This window comes from Mauremys reevesii, linkage group 2 (genome assembly GCF_016161935.1).
Source record: "Mauremys reevesii isolate NIE-2019 linkage group 2, ASM1616193v1, whole genome shotgun sequence".
In the NCBI taxonomy this organism is placed as follows: Eukaryota; Metazoa; Chordata; order Testudines; family Geoemydidae; genus Mauremys; species Mauremys reevesii.
This window is the reverse complement of record NC_052624.1, coordinates 117,277,986-117,303,126: the sequence shown is the minus strand read 5'-3', so window position 1 is coordinate 117,303,126 and position 25,141 is coordinate 117,277,986. Positions and strand designations below refer to the sequence as shown.

Below are 25,141 nucleotides of genomic sequence, written 5' to 3'. Positions count from 1 at the left end.
AAAAACACTGGGACTATTCAGCTTGGAAAAGAAATGAGTAAGGGGGTGTATGATAGAGGTCTATAAAATCATGAATAGTGTGGAGAAAGTCAATACAGAAGTGTTATTTACCCCTTCGCATAACACAAGAACCAGGAGTCACCCAATGAAATTAATAGATAGCAATTTTAGGACAAACATAAGGAAGTACTTCTCCACACAAGGCATGGTCAACCAGTGGAACTCATTGCCAGGGGATGTTGTAAAGGCCAAAAGTATAAGTGGGTTTAAAGAAGAATTAGATAAGTTCCTGGAGAATAGGTCCATCAGCAGTTATTAGCCAAGTTGGTCAGGGACATAATTGCATGCTCTGGGTGTTACTAAGCCTCTGATTACCAGAAGCTGGGATTGGGCAACAAGGGATGGATCACACAGTGTGAGCTCTCGAAACTGGAGACTCTCATACAAAACCAACCTTCCACACAAACTTCCACGTGGCAGGACTTTACAAAAATGAGACAAGCCATTTACAACGCACACTTCACTTCTCTACAGAGGAAAAAGGACAGTAAACTATCTAAACTCCTATATGCCACACACTTAGCCCAGTGGAAGAGTCTGTTCTATCTTGGGTACTCTCTTTCTGCCCCACCATCCCCATGAACGTGATACAGTTCTGCAGTGATCTGGAAGCCTACTTTTGTCATCTCCAACTCAAGAAATATTTTCAACACACCTCTGAACAGTGCACTGACCCACAGGAACCCTCCTACCAACACTACAAGAAGAAGAACTCTGCATGGACTCCTCCTGACAGTTGAAATGACAGACTGGACCTCTACATAGAGTGCTTCCGCAGATGTGCACAGGCTGAAATTGTGAACGAACAGCATCACTTGCCCCATAACCTCAGCCATACAGAACGCAATGCCATCCACAGCCTCAGAAACAATTCTGACATTATAATAAAAGGGGCTGACAAAGGAGGTGCTATAGTCATAATGAACAGGTTGGATTATGAACAGGAAGCTGCCAGGCAGCTCTCCAACACCACATTCTACAGGCACTATCCTCTGATCCCACTGAGGAATACCAAAAGAAACTACACCATCTGCTCAAGAAACTCTGCATGGACTCAGCACGGGAACAAATCTACACGGGAACAAATCTACACGGACACACCCCCAGAGCCCCGACCAGGGGTATTCTATTTGCTACCCAAGATCCATAAACCTGGAAACCCTGGATGCCTCATCATCTCAGGCATCGGCACTCTTACAGCAGGATTATCTCGCTATTTGGACTCTCTCCTCAGACCCTACACTCCCAGCACTCCCAGCTATCTTCGAGACACCACTGACTTCCTGAGGAAACTACAATGCATTGGTGATCTTCCTGAAAACACCATCCTGGCCACCATGGATGTAGAAGCGCTTTACACCAATATTTCACGTGAGGATGGACTACAAGCTGTCAGGAACAGTATCCTGATGAGGCCACAGCATGTCTGGTGGCGGAGCTTTGTGACTTTGTCCTCACCCACAATCATTTCAGATTTGGGGACAACTTATACCTTCAAGTCAGTGGCACTGCTATGGGTACCCACATGGCCCCACAGTATGCCAACATTTTTATGGCTGACTTAGAACGCTTCCTCAACTCTTGTCCCTTAGCGCCCCTCTTCTACTTGCGCTACATTGATGACATCTTCATCATATGGACCCACGGGAAGGAGGCCCTTGAAGAATTCCACCGGGATTTCAACAATATCCCCCCCCACCATCAACCTCAGCCTGGAGCAGTCCACACAAGAGATCCACTTCCGGGACACTACAGTGCAAATAAGTAATGGTCACATAAACACCACCCTATACCAGAAACCTACTGACTGCTATACTTACCTACATGCCTCCAGCTTCCATCCAGGACACATCACACGAACCAATGTCTACAGCCAAACCCTAAGATATAACCGCATTTGCTCCAATCCCTCAGACAGAGACAAACACCTACAAGATCTTTATCAATCATTCTTAAAACTATAGAACCCACCAGGGGAAGTGAGGAAACAGATTGACAGCGCGAGACGGGTACCCAGAAATCACCTACTACAGGAGAGGCCTAACAAGGAAAATAACAGAACACCGCTGGCCATCACGTACAGCCCCCAGCTAAAACCTCTCCAGCGCATTATCAACGATCTACAACTTATCCTGGAAAATGATCCTTCACTCTCACAGATCTTGGGAGGCAGGCCAGTCCTCGCTTACAGACAACCCCCCAACCTGGAGCAAATACTCACCAGCAACTACACACCACACCACAGAAACACTAACCCAGGAACCAATCCCTGTAGCAAACCTCATTGCCTACTCTGTCCCCATATCTACTCTAGCGACACCATCAGAGGACCCAACCACGTCAGCCACACCATCAAGGGCTCATTCACCTGCATGTCTACTAATGTTATATATGCCATTATGTGCCAGCAATGCCCCTCTGCCATGTACATTGGCCAAAACGGATAGTCTCTACGTAAAAGAATAAATGGACACAAATCGGACATCAAGAATGGTAAACCAGCTCTTTTAAAACACCAGGATGCAAGTTATCCAGACCTACTGATTTTAAATGTCTGACTTCAGTAGCAGCTGTTTAATATCCTCCTGAGATATTAATGGAATGGAAAGAGTATCATGTGATATGATTACATATCTGTTTTTTTCTGAAATAGAGAACAGAAGTATTTATAGAACACTTCTGCATTATTATTGATAATTCTACTATTTCCATCTAGTAATGGACCAGTACCATTGTTAGTATTCTCTTTGTTCTTTACGTATTTAAAAATCTCCTTCTTATTGTCCTTATTTCTGCGGACCACAGAGTGCTCCTTGTGTCCCTTTGCTTCCATTATCAATTTTCTATGATTTCTATGTTTTGTTTTACAATAGAACCTCAGAGTTAAATATACCCCAGGAATGGAGGTTGTTCATAACTCTGAAATCTTTTTAACTCTGAACAAAATGTTATGATTGTTTTTTCGAAAGTTTACAACTGAACATTGACTTAATACAGCTTTGAAACTTTACTAGGCAGAAGAAAAATGCTGCTTTTGACCATCTTAATTTAAATGAAACAAGCACAGAAACAGTTTCCTTACCTTGTCCAATCTTTTTTTAAACTTTCCCTTTATTTTTTCAGTAGTTTACGTTTAAGACAATATTGTACTGTATTTTTTTTAATCTCTCCTGCAGCCTGATTGCGTACTTCTGGTTCCAAATGAGGTGTGAGGCTGACAAGTCAGTTTGTAACTCTGGTGTTTGTAATGCTGAGGTTCTACTGTATATTAATTACTATCGACTCCCCTTTCTTCCATTGTATAACTTCACTTCCCCTCCAACTCTTTTTTTTTTAAGCCAAGACAGCCTTCTTCCTCACTTGTGGTGTTGTGGATTTTGGGGCATTTAGTAAAGTATTCTTAAATACTTCCCAACGATAATTTGCATTTTTCTGATTACATTCTTCCTCCCAGCTGATCACACTCATAATTGTTTTCACCTTTGTGAAATTAGCCCCTTTTAAAGCACAGGCATATAGATTATTAGTTTGGACTTTATTCTGTTTGTACATTATAAATCTTGATAACTTGTACCTAAGTTACCATTAATTTTTAGTTTTGTGATCAGTTCCTCTTTATCTGTCAAGATATGGTCTACTATAGAATTCCCTGGTGTTGTATGCCACACTTTTTGAGTTTGGATATTGTCATCTAGAATATTTAGAAATTTCAAGGATGTTTTTGTAATGGCAGCATGAGACATTCAGCATATGTCACTCAAATTGAAATCCCCCATAATCATGCAGCTTTTCCCCCTACACCTTATAAATATGTGCATAAAGAGCCAGTCATCCTGTACCTTACTGTGATTTGGTGAAAAAACATATCCATCATAAATCAATTCTTATTAAATCACTTAACTGAAAGAATAAAAGATTGATTTAGACCAGGTTGTCAATTATTTTTTGTCAAGGACCAAATTTTTTGGTCAAGGAATAGTCCAGGTCCAGACTACACAGAAAATAATTTAAAAATAATAACAATAATGGTAAGTTAATAAAAAGATTTTGGTGTCTGTTTAAAAGCATCTGGCAGTCCAGATTTGGCCTGCGGTCAGCCTATTGCCTATCCCTGATTTAGATCTTCAATATAATGATAATTAATGTTTTGTCCATCCTGCAAAATTTCTAAATGAGCAAGTCATTGTAAATGTCTTATAAATGGCTACACCATTCCTATCATACACTGGCCAAAAATGCCATATTCATGATGAGACCTCACCGACATGCACCAGATGTTAAATACAGATAACACACTGATTCACAAGATGTGTCTTGTCATTTTGAGAACCTTTGGAAGGCAGTAGAAAACATTAAGCCAGGTGGCTGATGCACCAATCAGTTTATTTCCCTAATATTTCTATACACATGGACATAAGTGAACTCACACCAGACAAGTGCTTATGGAAATTCATCAATTTACCTTTATTATCCACCAAAAGAGACATCACAAGGTTTGGAAATCTAATAAACATCCTGCTTATAAATCCTGGCTTCCAAATATTTACAAGCTTGCTCCACTGGAAAAAGTGCATTACTATGTTAATGGACAGGCATATGGTTTCCACAAGATTGGGGATTTCTTTCTGGATCTTTGTGAAGGAACACGATAAGAATAAATTATCATTTTGAAATGTTGTTATTCCCAGCTCCTAATCTCTCATTAACCTGAACATGCATTAAATTCTGATGTTGGTGTTTAGCCTTATATTTCTACTTTATATGCTACAAACCTTGTACGTAGCCTAAATATTATGCAACCCAATAATATATTAGTCCTCTCTTTTATTGAGTTTTTTATTGTTTTTTTCTAAGTAGATAATTATGAATTAACATGATAATATTTTAGTTGCTTTTATACTTATAAGCATTGTACATAATGCACAAACATAATGTGATTTGCCCTTTTTAATGTAAAATTTCATTTGTTTCAAAATATTTATTTCTAAATTCTTCAAATGTCACTTTCATAAAGAAGACCCTGTAAATACAGCTTTTGATAAAAAGAAGCATGCAGGAATACTTGGAAAAGTTGAACATATATTGATGGCAAACATCTGAGGATATTAATGGAATTAATAAACTTTGAAAAGTTATGGAAAGCTAGAGAGGTAAAGTAGCAGGAGGCTGGAGAAAATCAGATATGGAGTTACATGAGCTTTTTTTCAACTGACATATTGCAGTGCAATTTTGGATTATAGTCACAGAGCAGGGAAGTAATAGTCCCTTTCTATATGTTTATATGGTCTGACAACCAGAATGCTACATTCACTTGTATGCATCTTAAAAATAATGTAGAGAGCCTCTTGACAAAAATGTCTCAGAATATTCTACAAACTACTAAAACTGGTTATGAGGGGCAATTAAATTAATCTTAAAACATATTATTCTTTAATCTGTTGCTACATTTTGATTAAGAATTGCAGATAATAACATGAAGGCTCTTTTCAAAGAGAGGGGCATAACTGGAAAAATCCTTAGTTCCCTTATCTAAAGATTATACTCATAACAAACTAAATAACCATCTGGGTCAGAATGCAGAGAACTGGTGGAGCAAGACAGCTCAAGTTTAACCAAATACACTGGAGTTAGATCTTTGAGGGCCTTGAAAGTTAAAAAGTAGAGTTGTAAAATCCATACAATATTTAACAAGGGAGCCAGTGTAAGAAATGTAAATTCAGAATAATAGATTGTCTCTTATGTGTCTATTAGAATACATGCAACTTTGTTGTAACTTGTGAATGGGTTGCACTCTAGATATAATATGGGATGAGGCAAAGAATTGGAAACAAAGAATTGTGATAGTCAAATTTATGCAGACAAAAACATTTGTCAACAATTGGAAATCATTTCCACTGACCACTGGGCACACCTGGCAATACTTCATAGAATCATACAGTAACTCCTCACTTAACATTGTAGTTACGTTCCTGAAAAATGCTACTTTAAGCGAAACTATGTAAAGCGAATCAAATTTCCCCATAAGAATTAATGTAAATAGTGGGGATTAGGTTCCAGGGATTTTTTTTTTGCAAGACAAGACATTATATATACAGACACACACAGTATAAGTTTTAAACAAACAATTTAATACTGTACACAGCAATAATGATTGTGAAGCTTGGTTGAGGTGGTGAAATCAGAGGGTGGAAGAGGGTGGGGTATTTCCCAGGGAATGCCTTGCTGCTAAATCAGGGGTAGGCAAACTTTTTGGCCCTAGGGCCACATCTTGGTATGGAAATTGTATGGCAGGCCATGAATGTTCATGAAATTGGGGGTTGGGGTGTGGGAGGGCTCCGGCTGCGGGTGTGGGCTCTGTGGTGGGGCTAGAGATGAGGGGTTGGGGGTTCAGGAGGGTGCTCTGGGTTGGGACTGAGGGATTCGGAGGGCAGGAGGGGGATCAGGACTGGGGCAGGAGTTTGGGGCATGGGAGGGAGTCAGGGTGGCAGGTTCTAGGTGGCGCTTAGCTCAAGCAGCTCACAAGCGGCATGTCCCCCCTCCGGCTCTTATGTGGAGGTGCAGCCAGGCAGCTCTGCACACTGCCCTGTCTGTAGGTGCAACCCCCGCAGCTCCCATTGGCTGTGGTTCCTGGCCAATGGGAGCTGTGGGGGTGGGCTTGGGGGTGGGGGAAGCATGCAGAACCCCCGGTCTGTCCCTATGCATTGGAGCCCGAGAGGTGACTTGCCGTTGCTTCCAGGAGCTGTGTGGAATGGAGCAAGACTCTGACCCCGCTCCCCAGCTGGAGCTCAAGGGCCAGATTAGCCGGGCATGGGAGAGGTGCACGCCACTTTCTTTCAGACAGGGACGTGGCAGGGCAGGAGGAAAGACGCGTGTGGGGGGGAGGGTGATAGGCAGGGTCCGGGGCCCGCTCCAGGCAGGGCCGTGGGAGAGACCCAGCTCCAAATATTGGTGGAGCAGGGCCCCTAGCCCTGAATATTCCTGGAGCCCAGGCACCACAAAAGAATATAACTCGCCGCCTATGCTCTTACCTCCATGAGGGAGCGGGTTCTTCCCTCTCAGCCTCTTTGAGACCCCGCAAGACTTGGTTTGATAGGACAAGGTGACCTGTCCCCACTGCTCCCTGAGGTGGCTCAGCTGCAGGCTGCGCCGATCTGGGAGGCTGTGATACACCCCAGGGCCTAGAAGACAGCTGGGAAGGAGACTCCTATTCATTTCACACTCTGAGGCCTGGTCTACACTACGAGTTTAGGTCGAATTTAGCAGCGCTAAATCAAATTAACTCTGCTCCCGTCCACACAACGAAGCCATTTACTTCAACATAAAGGCTCTTAAAATCAATTTCTGTACTCTTCCCTGATGAGGGGAGTAGCGCTGAAATCGATATTGCCAGTTTGAATTAGGGTTAGTGTGGACGCAATTCGATGGTATTGGCCTCCAGGAGCTATCCCACCATGTACCATTGTGACTGCTCTGGACAGCAATCTGAACTCGGATGCACTGGCGAGGTAGACAGGAAAAGCCCCACGAACTTTTGAATTTCATTTCCTGTTTGCCCAGCGTGGAGAGCTGATCAGCACAGGTTACCATGCAGAGCTCATCAGCACAGGTAACCATGCAGTCTGAGAATCGAAAAAGAGCTCCAGCATGGACCGTACAGGAGGTACTGGATCTGATCACTGTATGGGGAGAGGATTCTGTGCTAGCAGAACTACGTTTCAAAAGACGGAATGCCAAAACATTTGAAAAAGTCTCCAAGGGCATGATGGAGAGAGTCCACAATAGGGACTCACTACAGTGCTGCATGAAAGTTAAGGAGCTCAGACAAGCCTACCAGAAAACCAAAGAAGCAAACGGAAGGTCCGGTGCAGAGCCGCAGACATGCCGCTTCTACGCTGAGCTGCATGCAATTCCGGGGGGGCCGCCACCACTACCCCACCCCGACCGTGGATTCCGAGGAGGAGGTAATCTCAGCCATGGCTGACGATTCTGTGGATGGGGAAGATGAGGAGGAGGAGAATGACGAGCTTGCGGAGAGCACACAGCACACCGTTCTCCCCAACAGCCAGGTTTTCTCAGCCTCACAGAAGTAGTCTCCCAACCCTCCCAAGGCATTATCCCAGACCATGAAGCCATAGAAGGCACCTCTGGTGAGTGTACCTTTGTAAATATAAAACATGGTTTAAAAGCAAAAAATTTTTAATGATTAAATTGCCCTGAGGACTTGGGATGCATTCGCAGCCAGTACAGCTACTGGAAAAGTCTAACGTGTCTGGGGATGGAGCGGAAATCCTCCAGGAACATCTCCATGAAGCTCTCCTGGAGGTACTCCAAAAGTCTTTACAGAAGGTTTCTGGACCGGGCAGCCTCCATGGTAGGACACTTTACCACGCCATGCTAGTAGCAAGTAATCTGGTATCATTGTATGACAAAGCATGGTAGCGTATGGTTTGCTGACATTCAAGCAACATCCGTTCTTTAACTCACTGTGTTATCCTTCACGGTAACCTGGTTGAAATATGGAAATTTAATTAAGGGGACAGAGGTGGCCATTCCTACGGAGCTGTTTGCCTGTGGCTGAAAAGAAATCCTTCCCTGCAGTTAGCCAAGCGGTGGGGGTGGGGGGGAGGGGCATTGGCGCTGAGTTGTTTGAGTTTGGCTAGCAGGGATTTCCCTGATACCAGCCACGCGGTGTGGGGAGGGGTAAAGTGATCATCCCAGAGAATTGGATGGGGGGGCGGGTGTAGTTTGGTTTCTGCTGCTGCATGTTAACATGAAAACCGCAGCATTCAATGGGCTTTGCTTGGTATGGGAAAGGAGGGTGCTGCTTTAATGAAGGTTGCAGAAGCCAAAAGACAATGGCTTACCATGGCTGCATGCAAGCCGAATTCTGTTGCCCGTCCCTGCATCTGTGATCTCTAACACCAAAGCCGCAGGCCTCAATATTAAGAAATTACATTTGCTATGTAATATAAATAGTGTTGTTCACCGTGAAAGAGTATACCCATTGTTCTGTAAAATGAATCTTTTTAAATACTTCTCTCCCGTTTTTCCCTCCCGCAGTTGCAAATTTTTCAAGCCTCCCTCCTCCGTCCCAAAGGCTATCTCAGATAAGGCGGTGAAAAAAAACGCACATGAGATGAAATATTCTCTGAGATCATGCAGTCGATTCACAGTGAAAGAGCTTATTTGAATGAGTGGAAGGACACAGTATCACAGTACAGGAAAGCAGCCAACAAACGTGAGGACAGGAGGGATGCTCAAGATCAGAGGTGGCAGCAGGAAGATCAAAGGAGGCAGGATGCAATGCTGCAGCTACTGCAGGATCAAAGGGACATGCTCCGGCGTCTGGTGGAGCTTCAGGAATGGCAACAGGATCACAGAGTGCCGCTGCAGCCCCTGTATAACCACCCACCCCATGTTCCATAGCCTCCTCACCCAGATGCCCAAGAACGTGTGGGGGGGGAGGCTCCGTGCACCCTGCCACTCCACCTCAGTGGACAGCCCAAGCAAAATGCTGTCATTCAACAAGTTTTGAAGTGGTCTTTTCCTTCCTTCCCTCCTCCCACACCCCACCCAGGCTACCTTGCAGGGCTGCCCAGAGGATTCAGGAGCCCCCGCTGCCGAATTGCCGCCAAAGACCCAGCACTTCGGCAGTGGGTCCCAGGGCAAAAGGACCCTCTGCTGCCAAATTGCCACTGAAGACCCGGAGCAGAAGAAGCTCCGGAGGCCCGGGCCCTGCGAGAGTTTTCCGGGACCCCCGGAGTGAGTGAAGGACCCCGCTCCAGGGGCCCCAAAAAACTCTTATGGGGGCTCCTGCGGGGCCCAGGGCCTGGGGCAAATTGCCCCACTTGCCCCCCCCCCGGCGGCCCTGCTACCTTGTCAGTTTTCTCTCTCCTTTTATAATCAATTAATAATGAATACATGTTTTTTAAATGATAGTGACTTTATTTCCTTTGAAAGCAAGCTGTGATCAAAGGGGGGAGAGTGGGTGGCTTACAGGGAATGAGTCAATCAAGGGGGCATGTTTTCATCAAGGAGAAACAAACAGAACTTTCACACTGTAGCCTGGCCAGTCATGAAACTGGTTTTCAAAGCTTCTCTGATGCGCAGCGCTTCCTGGTGTGCTCTTCTAATCGCCCTGGTGTCTGGCTGCGCGTAATCAGCGGCCAGGTGATTTGCCTCAGCCTCCCACCCCACCATAAACATCTCCCCCTTATTCTCACAGAGATTGTGGAGCACACAGCAAGCAGCAATAACAATGGGGATATTGGTTTGGCTGAGGTCTGAGCGAGTCAGTAACGTGCACCAGTGTCCCTTTAAATGTCCAAATGCACATTCTACCACCATTCTGCACTTGCTCAGCCTGTAGTTGAACAGCTCCTGACTACTGTCCAGGCTGCCTGTGTATGGCTTCATGAGCCATGGCATTAAGGGGGAGGCTGGGTCCCCAAGGATAACTATAGGCATTTCAACATCCTCAACGGTTATTTTCTGGTCTGGGAAGTAAATCCCTTGCTGCAACCATTTAAACAGATTAGTGTTCCTGAAGACGCGAGCGTCATGAACCCTTCCTGGCCATCCCACGTTGATGTTGGGGAAACGTTCTTTGTGATCCACCAGTGCTTGCAGCACCATTGAAAAGTACCCCTTGGGGTTTATATACTGGCTGCCCTGGTGTCAAGATAGGGATATGGGTTCCATCTATTGCCCCACCAGAGTTAGGGAATCCCATTGCAGCAAAGACATCCAATATGACCTGCACATGTCCCAGAGTCACTACTTTTGGTAGCAGCAGCTCAGTGATTGCTTTGGCTACTTGCATCACAGCAGCCCCCACAATAGATTTGCCCACTCCAAATTGATTCCTGACTGACCGGTAATTGTCTGGCATTGCAAGCTTCCACAGAGCTATCGCCACGCGCTTCTCAACTGTGAGGGCTGCTCTCGTTTTGGTGTCTTTGCGATTCAGGGCAGGGGAAAGCAAGTCAAAGTTCCATGAAAGTGGCCCTATGCATACGAAAGTTTTGCAGCCACTGGGAATCGTCCCACACCTGCAATACTATGCGATCCCACCAGTCTGTGCTTGTTTCCTGGGCCCAGAATCAGCGTTCCATGGCATGAACCTGCCCCATTAACACCATGATCTCCAAGGCACCGGGGCCCGTGGTTTGAGAGAATTCTGTGTCCATGTCCTTATCACTCTTGTCACTGCGCTGCCGCCTCCTCCTCGCCTGGTTTTGCAGGTTCTGGTTCAGCATAAACTGCACGATAATGCGCGTGGTGTTTACAATGTTCATGTCTGCTGCGTTGAGCTGAGTGGGCTCCATGCTTGCCGTGGTATGGCAGCCGCACAGGTAACCCAGGAAAAAGGCACAAAACAGTTGTCTGCCGTTGCTTTCACGGGGGGAGGGAGGGGGAGGGAGGTCTGACGACATGTACCCAGAACCACCTGCGACAATGTTTTTTGCCCCATCAGGCATTAGGATCTCAACCCAGAATTCCAATAGGCAGTGGAGACCGCAGGAACTATGAGATAGCTATGGGATAGCTACCCACAGTGCAGCGCTCCGGAAGTCGACGCTAGCCTTGGTACTATGGACGCACACCACCGAATTAATGTGCTTAGTGTGGCCGCATGCACTCAACTTTATATAATCTGTTTCCAAAAATCGATTTCTGTAAAATCGGAGTAATCCCGTAGTGTAGACATACCCTGAGAGCCCATAGAAGGACCACAGGTAGAATAAAGGACAGGAGGTGAAGCTAGCCCTGAGCCTCTGTCCCATCCTCACTTCTTCAGATGTGGAGCTTTCTGAGCTTCAGTTGGGCAGACATGCTGTAGCCCTAACACAAAGGCCCTTCTGCACCATATGGGGCAGGGAGAGCTCTGCCTGGGAGCAGGGGGAATGGGATGGGTGACAGACCAAGGAAAGAGGGGCAGGGAATGGGAGTGAGGGGAAGAGCTCATGCCCCAGATGAAGGACGTTTGGGGAAAGAGGGAAGGACCCTGGTCCACAGAGAGGGGAGAGAATTTCTGGCAGTGTTAGGGGGCTCCATTTCCCCTTCCACTATCCTCCCATTTACAGTGAGACTGAGCAGTACCTGCAGCAGGGAGCGGGAGTTGCTGAATATGGGTGGGAAACCTTTAAGGGCATCAGATGAGGCACAGCCCTTGCAGCACCCCAGGCACCTGGTGCAAGTGCTGGATAATGCGGAGCTGGCACATCACGTTGGCTGTGACATCCTCCTGCTGCAAGGGAATGAGAACCTGTCAAAGACTCAGACACTCCTCAGGAATCAGGGAGGATTAAGGGCACCTGGAACCAGCAGCATTTCCACTCAGCAGCTGCCCACGTCTGAGGGGTGGATCCATCCTCCTGAGCCCCAGGATGGAGTCTTGTTGTTCTCTCTAGTGACCTCCAGTGCCAACCCCCCTCCTTGCAGGGCTAACTCCTGCCACCTCCCCCTCAATGCCCCTGACAGCTGTTCCACCTCCAATGCACCTGGGGACACACAGCTCAAGTTCTCAGAACCCTCTCCTCCACCCCCACCTAGGTAGGGCAGGGAGGGGGCTCTAGCGGGGGGGGCAGGAAGGATTCTGGCAGCAGTGAAGTGGGATGTGGGGTGGTGAGACCTTTCTCCAAGTCACCCCAGTGACTAACACTGAAACCGCAGGATGGCAGCCCTGGTGAATGCGTCAGGTCGGCAGCCCCTACTGACTGAATCCTCCCGTTCTCTCTAGAGTGGGTCCAGCCCTGCCAGCAGTGGGACAAGCTTCCCCCCGCCCATGTGCCTCAGAACTGCCTGGTCAGTCGCCAACACTGGATGGTGGCTTGGGTAACATGGACACCAGGCCATGAGGAACTGGGTGCAGCTCTGTGGGGCAGGCAGGAAAGGCTCACAGAGGACACTTAGGGGACACTCCTGCCCTTCCCAGAGTGATAGGATAGCACTGTGTCCTAAGAACAGAAGTCCATGAGGAGGTAAAAGTTGTAATTAATGATCCTTGCTAAAGAGCTGGGTTGAAGCTGCTCAGGGGACAAGCTGGTTCCCCCCTGCTCATGGAGGTGAATTCATCTCCCTTCCCAGTAGCACCTGCTCTCACTCTCTTTCCCCACCAGGCTCCTTGCTGCCAGGCCGGTGAATGGCGATAGGATGGCAATGAGGCCCTGGGCCCTGCCCCAATCTCCTGAGTCTAATGCAGCTGCTTACCTTGTCCCCTGGGCTTCCACCAGGAGGGAGTAGGCGAGGAGCAGCCCAGCCTAGCTGACACACAGTAGGAGATCGTGGATGGCCAGCACTGCCCTCCGTCCAGAGGAAGAATCTTCTCTGCCCCTGTGAGAAGAACTTGCCAAAGACCTAAAACCAACAGGACATGAGGCTTTAGCAGATTGCCCAGAACCAGGCTCCAAGTACTGGAGGTAGAATGGCATCACCCTCTAGTGGCAAAGTGGGAGGGTAAGAGAGGTGCTGTATACCCAGTTCCCAGGTTGGGGCTATCTGCTTCCTGATGGCAATGGCACTGGGCAAATCCCACCTCATTTCTCTCCTTCTTCAGGGCGCAGGGAATCTAACAAGGGTCTGGTCAAGCAATAGTGACTGACTGACCCAGTGCTCTCCTCTCAGAAACTTGGGTATCAGCCACGGGGACAAGGAGTGGAGAAACACCCAGAGCCATAATCCTATATTAACTCATCCACCCGGGGATTCTCCTTATGCCACGTAGAAATGGATCCATGTCAGACACACAAATCACGGCAATTAGCGAGGTACCAATGTGGGACCTTTAGTACTAGCCTCTCCCACTGGGTGCTGGATGAGGAACTCTGAGCTGTAAATAAGGAGTGGGCTCTTATCCTGTCTCCAGGAGGCATCCACTGCAGGGAACTCAGCCAGCCCCACTTCCTGAGCTGTCTCATGCCCTGGCAGAGTGTCCTTACCTCCCGCACACTGGCCGTGTTCCTGTAGCCCAGGAGCCAGCTGTCCTGGTGCCAGGTCTTTGGTCTCATGGATGGTCAGCCCTGGGAAAGACACACATGCATTTTGCATTCTGGTTGCAGTGCCTGTGTCCTTCCAATCCCATTGGTGGCTGCACAGTGGGCAGAGTCCTCGCTGCGTGCCTGGCCCAACAGAATTGCAGGGGAGGGGTGTAGAACAGAGAAAGAGACTGACAGAGACTCATCCTCCAGCCGGGGTCAGTCTGAGAGAAATTGGCTGGGGTCCCAGTCTCACTCTTCTGTCGGGTGCCATTTCCCAGCTGGGTTCCTTACCCCTCTGGTGCAGCAGCAGCTGGTAGAGCCAGTAAACCCCCTCCCTGGCCTGCCGGCTGAGGTCCTCGCCTGGGTCACTGATGAACAGAGCCAGGTGTGCCACATAGTGACCCAGCCTGGGGAATTCTGCGGAGTTCTAATGGAAGGGAGAGGGAGAGGGAACTCCATCAGCATTTTCCTATTTGCTCCCAGTCCCCCCTGGGCCAGGACTCTCCTTCCCCTCAGCCGTTCTGCAGGAGATGCTGGGGGAAGAGGAGCTAGAGCTAGCTCCTTCATTTTTTCTGCTGCCAAGAGAATCTGGTGCTGCTCCAGGATGCCAAGAAGGGACCCAAGGCCAGACACGAACCTGGCTGCAGCAGGGACTGGAGCATGGTCCTCTTAAAGGCCCAGGGTCACCACTTAACCAGGAAAGAAAGAACTTGACTCAAGCCAAGCTCATTCTCTGCTCTGGCTCTGCCTCCCCAAGAGGAACACTCCTAACCCACAGCCCCTGCAGCAGCAGATCCTACAGCCAGTTGGAGCCAGCCCGCCTACGCCTGGAGTCAGGAAGCTGGGGTCAGAGGTCACTTACATCAAACACAGGAAGGGTGATGGTGAATCTGAGCAGGGCCGTGCTGCTCCTAGTGGCCCTGGCTCTCTCCTGCAACACCCTGGACACGATCCAGTAGTTAATGTGCTGTGGGGGAAGGAGGCAGCTCAGGATCAATGGGCAGGTGCACGTGTTGTGCAAATGACACCCCCCCGTCCCCAGCCCCAGGGGGCTGAGACATTGTGTACAGGCTGGAATATCCAAGTCATTGATCACAGAGCTTTAGAAGGGGATTGTTTCCCCCAGGACAATGCCTGTATCCTGCAGATCACAACTTGTCAGTGTCTCTCTAGATTGGGACAATGTTCGGTGTCGGGGCTGGTCCCATGCTCCCTGAACTCCTGATTTCTGAACAGCTCACCAGAAAGGAGACTGATCTCTCACCAAGTCCTTGGTGGGATGAAGGGAGTGACTGTCAGCACAATCCCCCCAGGAATCTCAGGGGCTATCAGAGAGAAGGGCAGATTCCTTGTGGTCCTCCTGTTTCTGTAGGAAGGAGCCTGTACCTCTTACCTGAGAACCATCTCCTGAATCTCATGGTGGGGGGGTGGGGTTCAGACTCTCACTCCCCAAGCCAGCCAGCGGGTCCTGTGGTTAGTGCTCAACAGAACCAGGCAGAGCTCTAGCTTGAAGTCCCAACTCACGTCCTCTGTCCTTCAAGGAGGAAGGACCTGTCACTGCATTGCACCGACTGCCCCGACTAAAGAAAACAGCCCACTGGGGACCCAGCTAGGGGAACAGACTAGAAAAAGGATCTTCCAGCCTCTCCTTTCCCAGTCCTCCTAAGAGTTAAAGTAAAATTGCTCCCCACCTCTCCTCATGAGGCTCACCTCAAAGATGTAGTGGAGCCTGTCTGTTTCTGGGGACTCTGCCAGCAGGTTCCCCAGCATGGCATCCAGGAGCTCTGGCATGACCTTGTGCAGAGCCTGCAAAGCAAGGGAGAGCCATGGGTCAGAGTTATGGAAACTGGGACTACACCTGCCACAGGATGGGAAGAGGGATCTCTGGGAAGCACTGGTGGGACCCCCCAAACACATATCCTGGCCTCTCTCATTCACATCCCACTGCAGGCAGTTAGCAAAGTTTGATGACAGCTGGCTCTTTGATCCATGAGCTTAGCAGGTCTCTGCAGAGTGCTTCATAGGCAGCAGAGTATGGAACAACCAAGTTGCTATGGATGGAAACTGGGCTGCTGGGCAAAACACAGCATAAGAAAGAAAGAAAGAAAGAAAGAAAGAAAGAAAGAAAGAAAGAAAGAAAGAAAGAAATCCTCCAGGGAGGGGTAATCTCTTCCCTCCTAGAGGGAAGGATCCAACTCTGCAGCTTCATCCATCTCTGCCCACCCCACCCCTATCTCTGGAGCTCCAGTGAATCAAGGCAGCAGGGACCAAAGGCCACTCTGGAGGAACAGGAGAATGGAGGAGGAGGAGGATGTACCTGGACTTGGGTGATGTGTCCTTCTCTGTGCCCAGGGTGAAGACAGCATGCAGGGCAGCTCACAGGAGGTGTGTCTCCAGCTATGACTCCAGGGCAGGTTTCATGGTGCTGGCAAGAGAGAGGAGCCGGTATTAGACTGTGCAGTGCAGGGGTGGGACTGGCGCCAACATGGACATGAAACCACAGGGAACTAGGCACAGGCTGGTGAGAATGGAAACTGAGGCACCGAGCCAAGGAATGACATGCCAAGGCCTCACAGACAGACAGTGGCAGGGCAGGAATAGCACCTGTTCCCTGAACCCTGCTGCCCTTCCTGTATCTGACTCCTGGAGTGAGACTCTCCCCAAGGCCCCTGTAATGTTATTGGAGTGAAAAGAACAGCCCAGTCAGGAGAGAGTGAACCTTCCCATCACTTCTGCCAGAGGAGCCACCCTTGGGAGGTGACCTGGGAGTGTGAGGGACAGAGACTCCCAGCCCTGGACTTGAGCAGCATTGGGACTAGGGGAGCCAGGAGGGAGGGTCCTGAGGTTGCCCACAGCAATCAGGGAGTTATAGCGAGGACGGCGCCGGATGGAAAGTCATCAGGCAACTCCTCAATGAGCTCCTGTGAGACACGAATGAGCATGTGAAATTCGGGCCCCAATGACACTTCCCCGTGAGGAGACTACACAGCCAGTGCCCCACACAGACAGCAGAATCCCCCTACCTGCCTCCTGCTCCTCTGATTCCTTCCTGCCCATCAAACTTGTCCCTCTTCCAGGATTCCTGCACAGCTCAGTCCCACTCCCCTTCTTCCTTCCTCCCTGTCAAAACTGCCCCCATCCAACACCATCCTGACTACTGAGCTGGGACCATCTGATTCCTTGTCTCTCAGCCTCAGCTGCCCTCTAGCCCCATGATTCCCCCGCTGCCCACTAGTGACCAATCTCAGAATTTCTTCCTTCTCCTCTCCCCAAACTTCAGCCCCAGCAATCCCTGCCCTCAGCTGTCCCTCCAGCACCAGCCATCCCCCATCCATTGGCCTGGGGAGACCCCTACCCCTCCCATGTCTCTGTCCTCCCTCCAGCTGCTGGGCACCGTGTCTCACTCACCACAATCCTCTCCATCACAGTCGCCTTGCAGCAGTGTGGCTCCAATGTGTCCTGCCATCTCTGCTGTGCAGTGAGACACACGGGGTGGATGGCGTGCAGGAACATGAGCTGCTGCACCTCATCCTGCACCCACCAGGAGTGGGGTTAGGGGAGAGAGAGCAGTTACCCAGGGACATCCCTGTCCCACCCACACCAGCTCCAGGCCTCAGGCCTCAATGGGGAAAGTGGGGAACCGCCTATCGTCCAAATCACCCACGACTCCTACACAAGCAGGATCAGGAAGTGGAACAGTGCCTGTCAGGGGAGGAGACCTCAGCTGGTGTGTGACAAATACTCCATCTTGAGGGTCCCAGATCATAGACAAAAAGGGTCTCCATTGGGGTGGTGGATCATCAGGGACAAGACCCTCTGCAGAGGGTTGGGATGCTGGGGAGGGGCAGGACAATCTCGGTTCCAGCCCAGCCTAGCTGGGGAACATATGTACCTTTTCACTGCCCCCGAGCTGCTATCTGATGACCTTGAGAGCAGCTTCACCTGTGGCCATGTCACCCATTCCTCCTCCTTTGAGTCCCTGGGAGTCCCTGCACCAGGGAGAAAAGGGAACAGGGTGACACCTGCTGCCACTTGGGGGAAGGACAGAGGCATGTTGAGGAGAGCAGGATTAAAGTTCCCCCTTCCCACTTCAGGCACCCAGGGCAGATTGGGCCCCACAGCCCCCTCTCAGGGATGCTTTCAGCCCCCAACAGCTTCAGAAACGTATAGCAGAGAGGTCCCCAACACTGTCCAGGACTCCCTGTGCGGTGCCTGCTCCCCCTCCCCTGCCCCCCGGAGCATCAAGGACCAAAGTGGCTGAAACTCCTGATGCCCCCACCCGCCAGTTCCTCTTGTTGCAGGGGCAGCTGTGTGACTGCTTCTGGTGTCAGTGGGGTTCATGTGGCTCAGACTAGACACCTGGGTTGGGGGCCCCCCCATAGCACTGGTTGAGCATCTGGGCCCAGGGTGTCCACAGCCCCGTCCTCACCCCTCCCTAAACCCAGTCTAGCTCCTCACCTGGAACAAAGCAGTGGCACCCATCGGTCTTGCTGCTGCCAGAGTCCCAGGCGCTGCTGCTGTCCCATGGGGAGTGGGCCAAGCTGCTGGTGTTGGGACAGGGATCCTCCACCTCCTGCCCTGGGGAGGCTGGAAGGTCCTCAGCGACCGGGCAGGGCAATGCCTCCTGCTGGGAATCAGGGCTGGGCTCCTGGAGCTGGTGCTGCCCACACAACAAGCCCCAGAGCCACCCTGCCCGGCTCCCCTCCTGGGCTGGGTCCTGCCTGCCCAGCTGCATCCTGGGCCAGCTCCATTTTGGCCTGGCTGGTGCCTCTCCCACCTCGGTGCCTGCGCCGGGAGCGGGTTTCCTCTGCCAGAAGGCTGGGCACTTCCACCTCCTGGCCCGGCCGGGAGCTGCTTCCCCGCCAGCGGGGACGGAGGGGCCGCTCTGCTCCTGGGTGTAGCGCCCCTCTCCACCTGATTACCTCCTTTAATGGCAATCCGCTGACAGGTTCTGATGGACAGGTCTGGGTTCTTTTGGATCCCGCCACCCACTCAGCAGGGTGAATCTTTTTTCTTTTTTGTTATGAAATTAGTTGGCGGTGCCTCCACCCCCCTCGCTCCTTCCTGGCAGGGTCACCAGGGCAGCTTGGGCGGAAAATTCTAACTACAGAGGAATCCCCACTTACTTGCCAGATAGTTGGAGACTTCCAAGAAATAACACAACACTTAAAAATATATTCAACACAACAATTATATTAAACAGGCAACAAATACAACATAACAGGGGAAACACCATTTTTAGGGTCACCGGTGCCCACACTTAGGGTATGTCTACACTACAGGAGTAGTTCGATTTAACTTAGGTCGAATTTGTGGATTCGACCTGATGAATTCGAATTTGTGTATCCACACTAAGGACACTAATTCGACTTTGTGAGTCCACACTAACGGGGCAAGCGTTGACATTGGAAGCGGTGCATTCTGGGCAGCTATCCCACAGTTCCCGCAGTCCCCGCTTCCCATTGGAATGCTGGGTAGAGCCCCCAATGCCTTCTGGGGGAAAAATGTGTCGAGGGTGGTTTTGGGTAACTGTCATCATTCAACCGTCACTCCCGCCCTCTCTCCTTGAAAGCGCCGGCGGGAACTCTGTTCGCGCACTTTTCTGGTCAGTGACAGTGCGGACGCCACAGCACTGCGAGCATGGAGCCCGCTGCGATCATCGCTGCACTTATGGCCGTTGTCAACTCCTTGCACCTTATCGTCCACCTCTTCCACAGTCAGCTGCTGAGAAATCGGGCGAGGAGGCTCCGGCAGCGCGGTGAGGACGTGAAGTGTGAGAGTGGCACAGACCTCTCACAAAGCACGGTACGCCGCACCGTGGAGATTATGGTGGCAATGGGTCACGTTCATGCTATGGGATGGCGATTCTGGGCCCGGGAAACAAGCACGGACTGGTGGGACCGCATAGTGCTGCAGGTCTGGGATGAATCACAGTGGCTGCAAAACTTCAGGATGCGTAAGGGCACTTTCCTTGAACTGTGTGACTTGCTGGCCCCTGCCCTGAAGTGCCAGGACACCCGGATGCGAGCAGCCTTGACTGTGCAGAAGCGAGTGGCCATAGCCCTCTGGAAACTTGCAACGCCAGGCAGCTACCGGTCAGTAGCGAACCACTTTGGCGTGGGCAAATCTACCGTGGGGGTTGCTGTGATGCAAGTAGCCCACGCAATCGTTGACCTACTGCTCTCAAAGGTGGTGACCCTGAGAAACGTCCAGGTCGTCATAGATGGCTTCGCCGCGATGGGATTCCCAAACTGCGGTGGGGCTATAGATGGAACTCACATCCCTATCCTGGGACCGGCCCACCAGGCCAGCCAGTATATTAACCGAAAGGGCTACTTTTCAATGGTGCTGCAAGCACTGGTGGACCATAGGGGACGTTTTACCAACATCTACGTCGGGTGGCCGGGCAAGGTTCATGACGCGCGTGTGTTCAGGAACTCTGGTCTGTTTAGACGGCTGCAGGAAGGTAGTTTCTTCCCGGACCACAAAGTAAGTGTGGGGGATGTGGAGATGCCTACAGTGATCCTCGGGGACCCAGCCTACCCGCTAATGCCCTGGCTCATGAAGCCTTATACAGGCGCCCTGGACAGTGACAAGGAGCTCTTCAACTGCCGGCTGAGCAAGTGCAGAATGGTGGTGGAGTGTGCTTTTGGACGTCTCAAGGGGAGATGGAGGAGCTTACTGACTCGCTCGGATCTCAGTGAAACCAATATCCCCATTGTTATTGCAGCTTGCTGTGTGCTCCACAAACTCTGTGAGAGCAAGGGGGAGACCTTTATGGCGGGATGGGAGGTTGAGGCAAATCGCCTGGCTGCTGATTACGCTCAGCCAGACACCCGTGCCATTAGAAGAGCCCAGCGGGAAGCGCTGTGCATCCGGGAGGCTTTGAAAGCTAGGTTCCTCAGAGAGCAGGGTAACCTATGACTGTCCAGTCTCTTTACAGAGAAGCTGAACCTGCCCCTGTTTCAGTTACTATTGTCTTTTTTCAGCGGTTACATACCCTGTTCACCAGGTTTCCCCCCTTCCAACAGACGTTTAAAAATAAAGTTATTGGAACATTTTTAATTAACAAAGTTTTCTTTACTAACGAATTCTCGTTCAAGGGTTACAACAGGGACGCAGACTGTGGTGGGTACGGTGTGCAGTGATGTACAGACCGCTTCTACACTCGAGGACTGACAGGCTCCTGCTCCTACAGCGGTCTCTGGGGGGAGGACGGTTAGCGGAGGGTGTGCAGGAAGGGGTGGGTTTGCAGGAAGGGGTGAGGGGTGTGTGGGAAGGGTGAGTAGGTGTGGGGGGATGATGGCTCTTGCTGGGGCTCAGGGCATCGGAGAGGTTCATGGCTAGGGTGGAAGGGCATGGTAAGGGCAGCCTGCCTTGCCATTTGTGGATGCCAGGCGCTCGGACCCTGGGGCAACATACACCTCCCAGACTGACCTGGGGAAGCAGACACCTCGCAGAGTGACCCGGGTGCCTAGTGACTGCACTCTGTGTGTGACCTGCTGTTGATCCTGCCCCCATGTCTGTACCCTGTTAATGGTGGCTGTCCTATGCAATTAAGAAACCCCTCCCCCCCCTTCACTCAAAGTCTTCTGCAAAGAAACATGATGGAAACAGTAATGAACAGCAAACTGTTTTTAATACTCAACTACACAGTTGGGGGATGAAACTGGGATTTGGGATTGGGTGAGCCAGGAAGGCACGCAATTTTCATACTTTAGGGAATGAGAGCTGTTTGGTACATGAGCGCTCTGCTGGGGTGGAGTGACAGTTTTCACGGCCCCTAGCGCCCCTCCTTCTTGTGATTTTGGGTGAGGGGGGGACAGGACTTTGTGGCGGGGGAGGGCAGTTGCAGATACAGTTCAGGGGGGCTCTCTGCTCCTGCCTGCGGTCCTGCAGAACATCCACAAGGCGCCAGAGCGTGTCCGTTTGCTCCCTCATTAGTCCAAGCAGCGTTTGAGTCTCCTGCTGGTCTTCCTGCCGCCACCTGTCCTCCCGTTCGCTGTGTGAGCGCTGCTGCTGAGAGAGGGTCTCCCTCCACTGGCTCTGCTGGGCCGCCTCGGCTCTGGAGCAGGCCATCAGTTCAGCAAACATCTCGTCCCGAGTCTTTTTCTTTCGCCGCCTAATCTGCGCCAGCCTCTGTGAGGGGGATGCCGGGGCAGTTCGGGAAAGAGCCGCAGCTGTGTGATGGGAAAAAGGAAGTGATTTCCTTCCAAAGATACATGTTTGCGAACACTGAACACAGTCTACTCAGTTTCTGTGAACAAGACCATAGAGGGCACCTAATCTCATGTGCTCTCAGGACAAGTTCGAATTTTCGGCATTCGCTTTCATTGCCTGGGGTCTTGCACTGGAGATCGGACAAGCGGGGCAGGACAGCAGAATCTGTGTAGCAGCCAGGCCTGGTAAGCCGTAAACTTTAGGCTGCTTAACAGTTAATGGATAGCAGGGCCCTCCTGCTGCAGGCAATCTGGAAAGCATAAAGTCTGACCCTGTTCCAGCCCCTCGCGGCTGTCCCCGGGAAAGATCCCTGTATGCTTTTCCTCTGCAGCCTACAACACGTGGCTGTTAAACGACGGTCATTGTTATGCAAAGGAAAAGTCAAGCATTCACAATAGTAACATTAAAGTAATTCCCCTAATTAGATGCAGCAGTCGCCGAGCGAGATCACCCTGAGGCGGGTCTCCAGGAGAAACAGAGAGCGAATGCTGCGTGAATCCCTGCACAGACCAGGGCTCTATGCTGCCATGCTGGTCGAGGCGATGCTCCCATTATACCTCCTGATGGCCTGGTGCGGAAGAGTGTGCTTCCACGGAGCACCCAACAAGGCACCTCTCCCCAGGAACCTCCTGCAGAGGCTTTTCGAGTACCTGTCAGAGAGCTTCGTAGAACTGTCCCAGGAGGATTACTGTTCGATCCCTATATGCATAGACCTTCTTTTTATATAGTTTTTATTCCTGTTTTGTTAAAAAATAAATGTTTACATGTTTATAGCACTTACCGACTGATCCTTCCCCTGATTCGGAGTCCGGGTTAACGGCCGGGGAGGGTTGGTAGGGGATCTCTGTGAGGGTGATGAAGAGATCCTGGCTGTCGGGGAAAGCAGTATTGTAAGCGCTGTCGCCTGCCTCGTCCTCCACAAACCCTTCCTCATCTTCCCCATCGGCGAACATCGGCGAGAAACTGCCCCTCGACACTATCCCATCCTCAGAGTCCACGGTCACTGGTGGGGCAGTGGTGGCAGACCCACCGAGAATGGCATGCAGTGCCTCGTAGAAGCGGCATGTCTGGGGCTGGGCTCCGGAGCGTCCGTTTGCCGCTTTGATTTTTTGGTAGCCTTGTCTCAGGTCCTTGATTTTCACGCGGCACTGCGTTGCATCCTGGCTGTATCCTCTGAGTGCCATGGCTTTGGAGACCTTCTCGTAGGTCTTTGCATTCCATTTTTTGGAGCGCAGCTCCGAAAGCACAGACTCATCGCCCCACACAGCGATCAGATCCAAGACTTCCCGGTCAGTCCATGCTGGGGCCCTCTTTCTACTCTGAGATTGCATGGACTCCTCTGCTGGAGAGCTCTGCATCGCTGCCAGTGCTGCTGAGCTCGCCACGACGTCCACACAGGAAATGAGATTCAAACTGGCCAGACAGGAAAAGGAATTCAAATTTTCCCGGGGCTTTTCCTGTATGGCTGATCAGAACATCTGAGCTCGGACTGCTATCCAGAGCGTCAACAGAGTGGTGCACTGTGGGATAGCTCCCAGAGCTAGTAAGTTCGATTTGCATCCACACCTAGCCTAATTCGACATAGCCATGTCGAATTTAGCGCTACTCCCCTCGTCGGGGTGGAGTACCGAATTCGAACTAAAGAGCCCTCTAGGTCGAATTAAATGGCTTCCTGGTGTGGACGGGTGCACGGTTAATTCGAATGAACGCTGCTAAATTCGAATTAAAGTCCTAGTGTGGACCAGGCCTTAAAATACCCGTGTCTGGAGTAACAAATGTAAAAGTAGTGTCCTGTTGGTACGTGTACTTTGCTGGGGCCCTTGATGACCTATACAATTCTCTGCAGAGGTGTAGCAGTGTGGCTGACTGGGTTCAGTATAGCCAAAAGACCCACAAGTGGGAGGAGGTGGTGAATCCCTCCACAGGTGTAATAAGCGGTAGATTATAAAATCCTCAAACCCTCACTCCCTGGCTTGAGGACACAGTTCAGGGAGTAGAGGGTCCCCAAAACAAATTCCCTGACTAACTAACTAAAGACAAGGCACTCACGAACTCCACAAATGATCTTCAGGGTTGAGGATGACGCTGGACGATTCCAGGGGCTGCTGTCCGCTGGCAGGGATCCTCCTCAGGCAGGAATCAGCCCTGGACTAGCAGCGCTGACCATGTGGGGGACTGGTCTCACCAGGGGAGCTGGAGGCAAACCCAGCCTGGCTGGGGAAATTTCTCAGCAAGCGTAACAATTGGGAATCATCCGTGGGGGAGGAAAACCCAGCTGGAGGATCTGGTGTCAGGTCCCTAGAGGCCAGTTCTCAGGGGGAACCCTGCTTGCAGGCCTGGGACTCACCAGCTCCCCACACAGCCAGTTTGGCCTTTTTTCTGGCTCACCCCAGCCTCTCCTCAAAATGGCTTCTCCCTCTCCTCAACTCCCTGGGAGGGGCATCTCACTCCCTATTGGTTGCTGGGCAGACTCTGAGTTTGCCTTGGCTCCTCCTCCCTGAGCTGCCAGCAGACAGAGCTCTAGGAATCTATGTAATCTCTTTGGGGGTTACATGGGGAAGATGGCAGCTGCTCCCCTCAGGCTCTGAGACCACCTGCAGAGCCTTCTTCCTGAACATCCTCAGGAGCCTGGCCATCCTGGAACCGAGCAAGGAGCAGGCGTGAGTCTGGGGTCAAGGCAGCCTCTCACTAACGGGCCTTTTCAATCCCTCCCCATCCCTGCCCCAGCCAGAGCAGCTTCTCCCCGGCTCCACAGGGGTGCAGGGAGTGCAGTCTACACACACTGGCAGGAGTTCATTGCATTATCTGCTCCCAACATTCCCCCTTGTTATCCCTGGTGCTGCAATACCTGGGGAGTCTCTTCCTTTTAGAGCAGTGGGATC

At 50.7% G+C, this 25,141-nt stretch overlaps 1 protein-coding gene across 3 annotated transcripts; it reads right to left on the bottom strand.

Moving 5' to 3' along the window:
- Positions 1–8,333: 8,333 nt before the first annotated feature.
- LOC120398755 lies at positions 8,334–18,595 on the bottom strand. Of its 3 annotated transcripts, XM_039526358.1 has the most exons (11): positions 18,498–18,595; positions 17,932–18,028; positions 17,448–17,570; positions 16,357–16,464; positions 15,750–15,845; positions 14,902–15,006; positions 14,331–14,466; positions 14,001–14,081; positions 13,273–13,419; positions 12,163–12,310; positions 8,334–8,565 (listed from the first exon to the last, which is right to left on the bottom strand). In XM_039526358.1, exons 3-11 carry the CDS (start codon positions 17,550–17,552, stop codon positions 8,556–8,558), a joined length of 936 nt encoding a protein of 311 aa, XP_039382292.1. In that variant the 5' UTR covers positions 17,553–17,570; positions 17,932–18,028; positions 18,498–18,595; the 3' UTR covers positions 8,334–8,555. The 3 variants fall into 3 exon arrangements, with proteins under 3 accessions (XP_039382292.1, XP_039382291.1, XP_039382293.1); XM_039526357.1 differs by lacking the exon at positions 8,334–8,565 and having other exon boundaries at positions 11,470–12,310; XM_039526359.1 differs by lacking the exons at positions 8,334–8,565; positions 14,902–15,006 and having other exon boundaries at positions 11,470–12,310.
- Between the last annotated feature and the right edge of the window lie 6,546 nt (positions 18,596–25,141).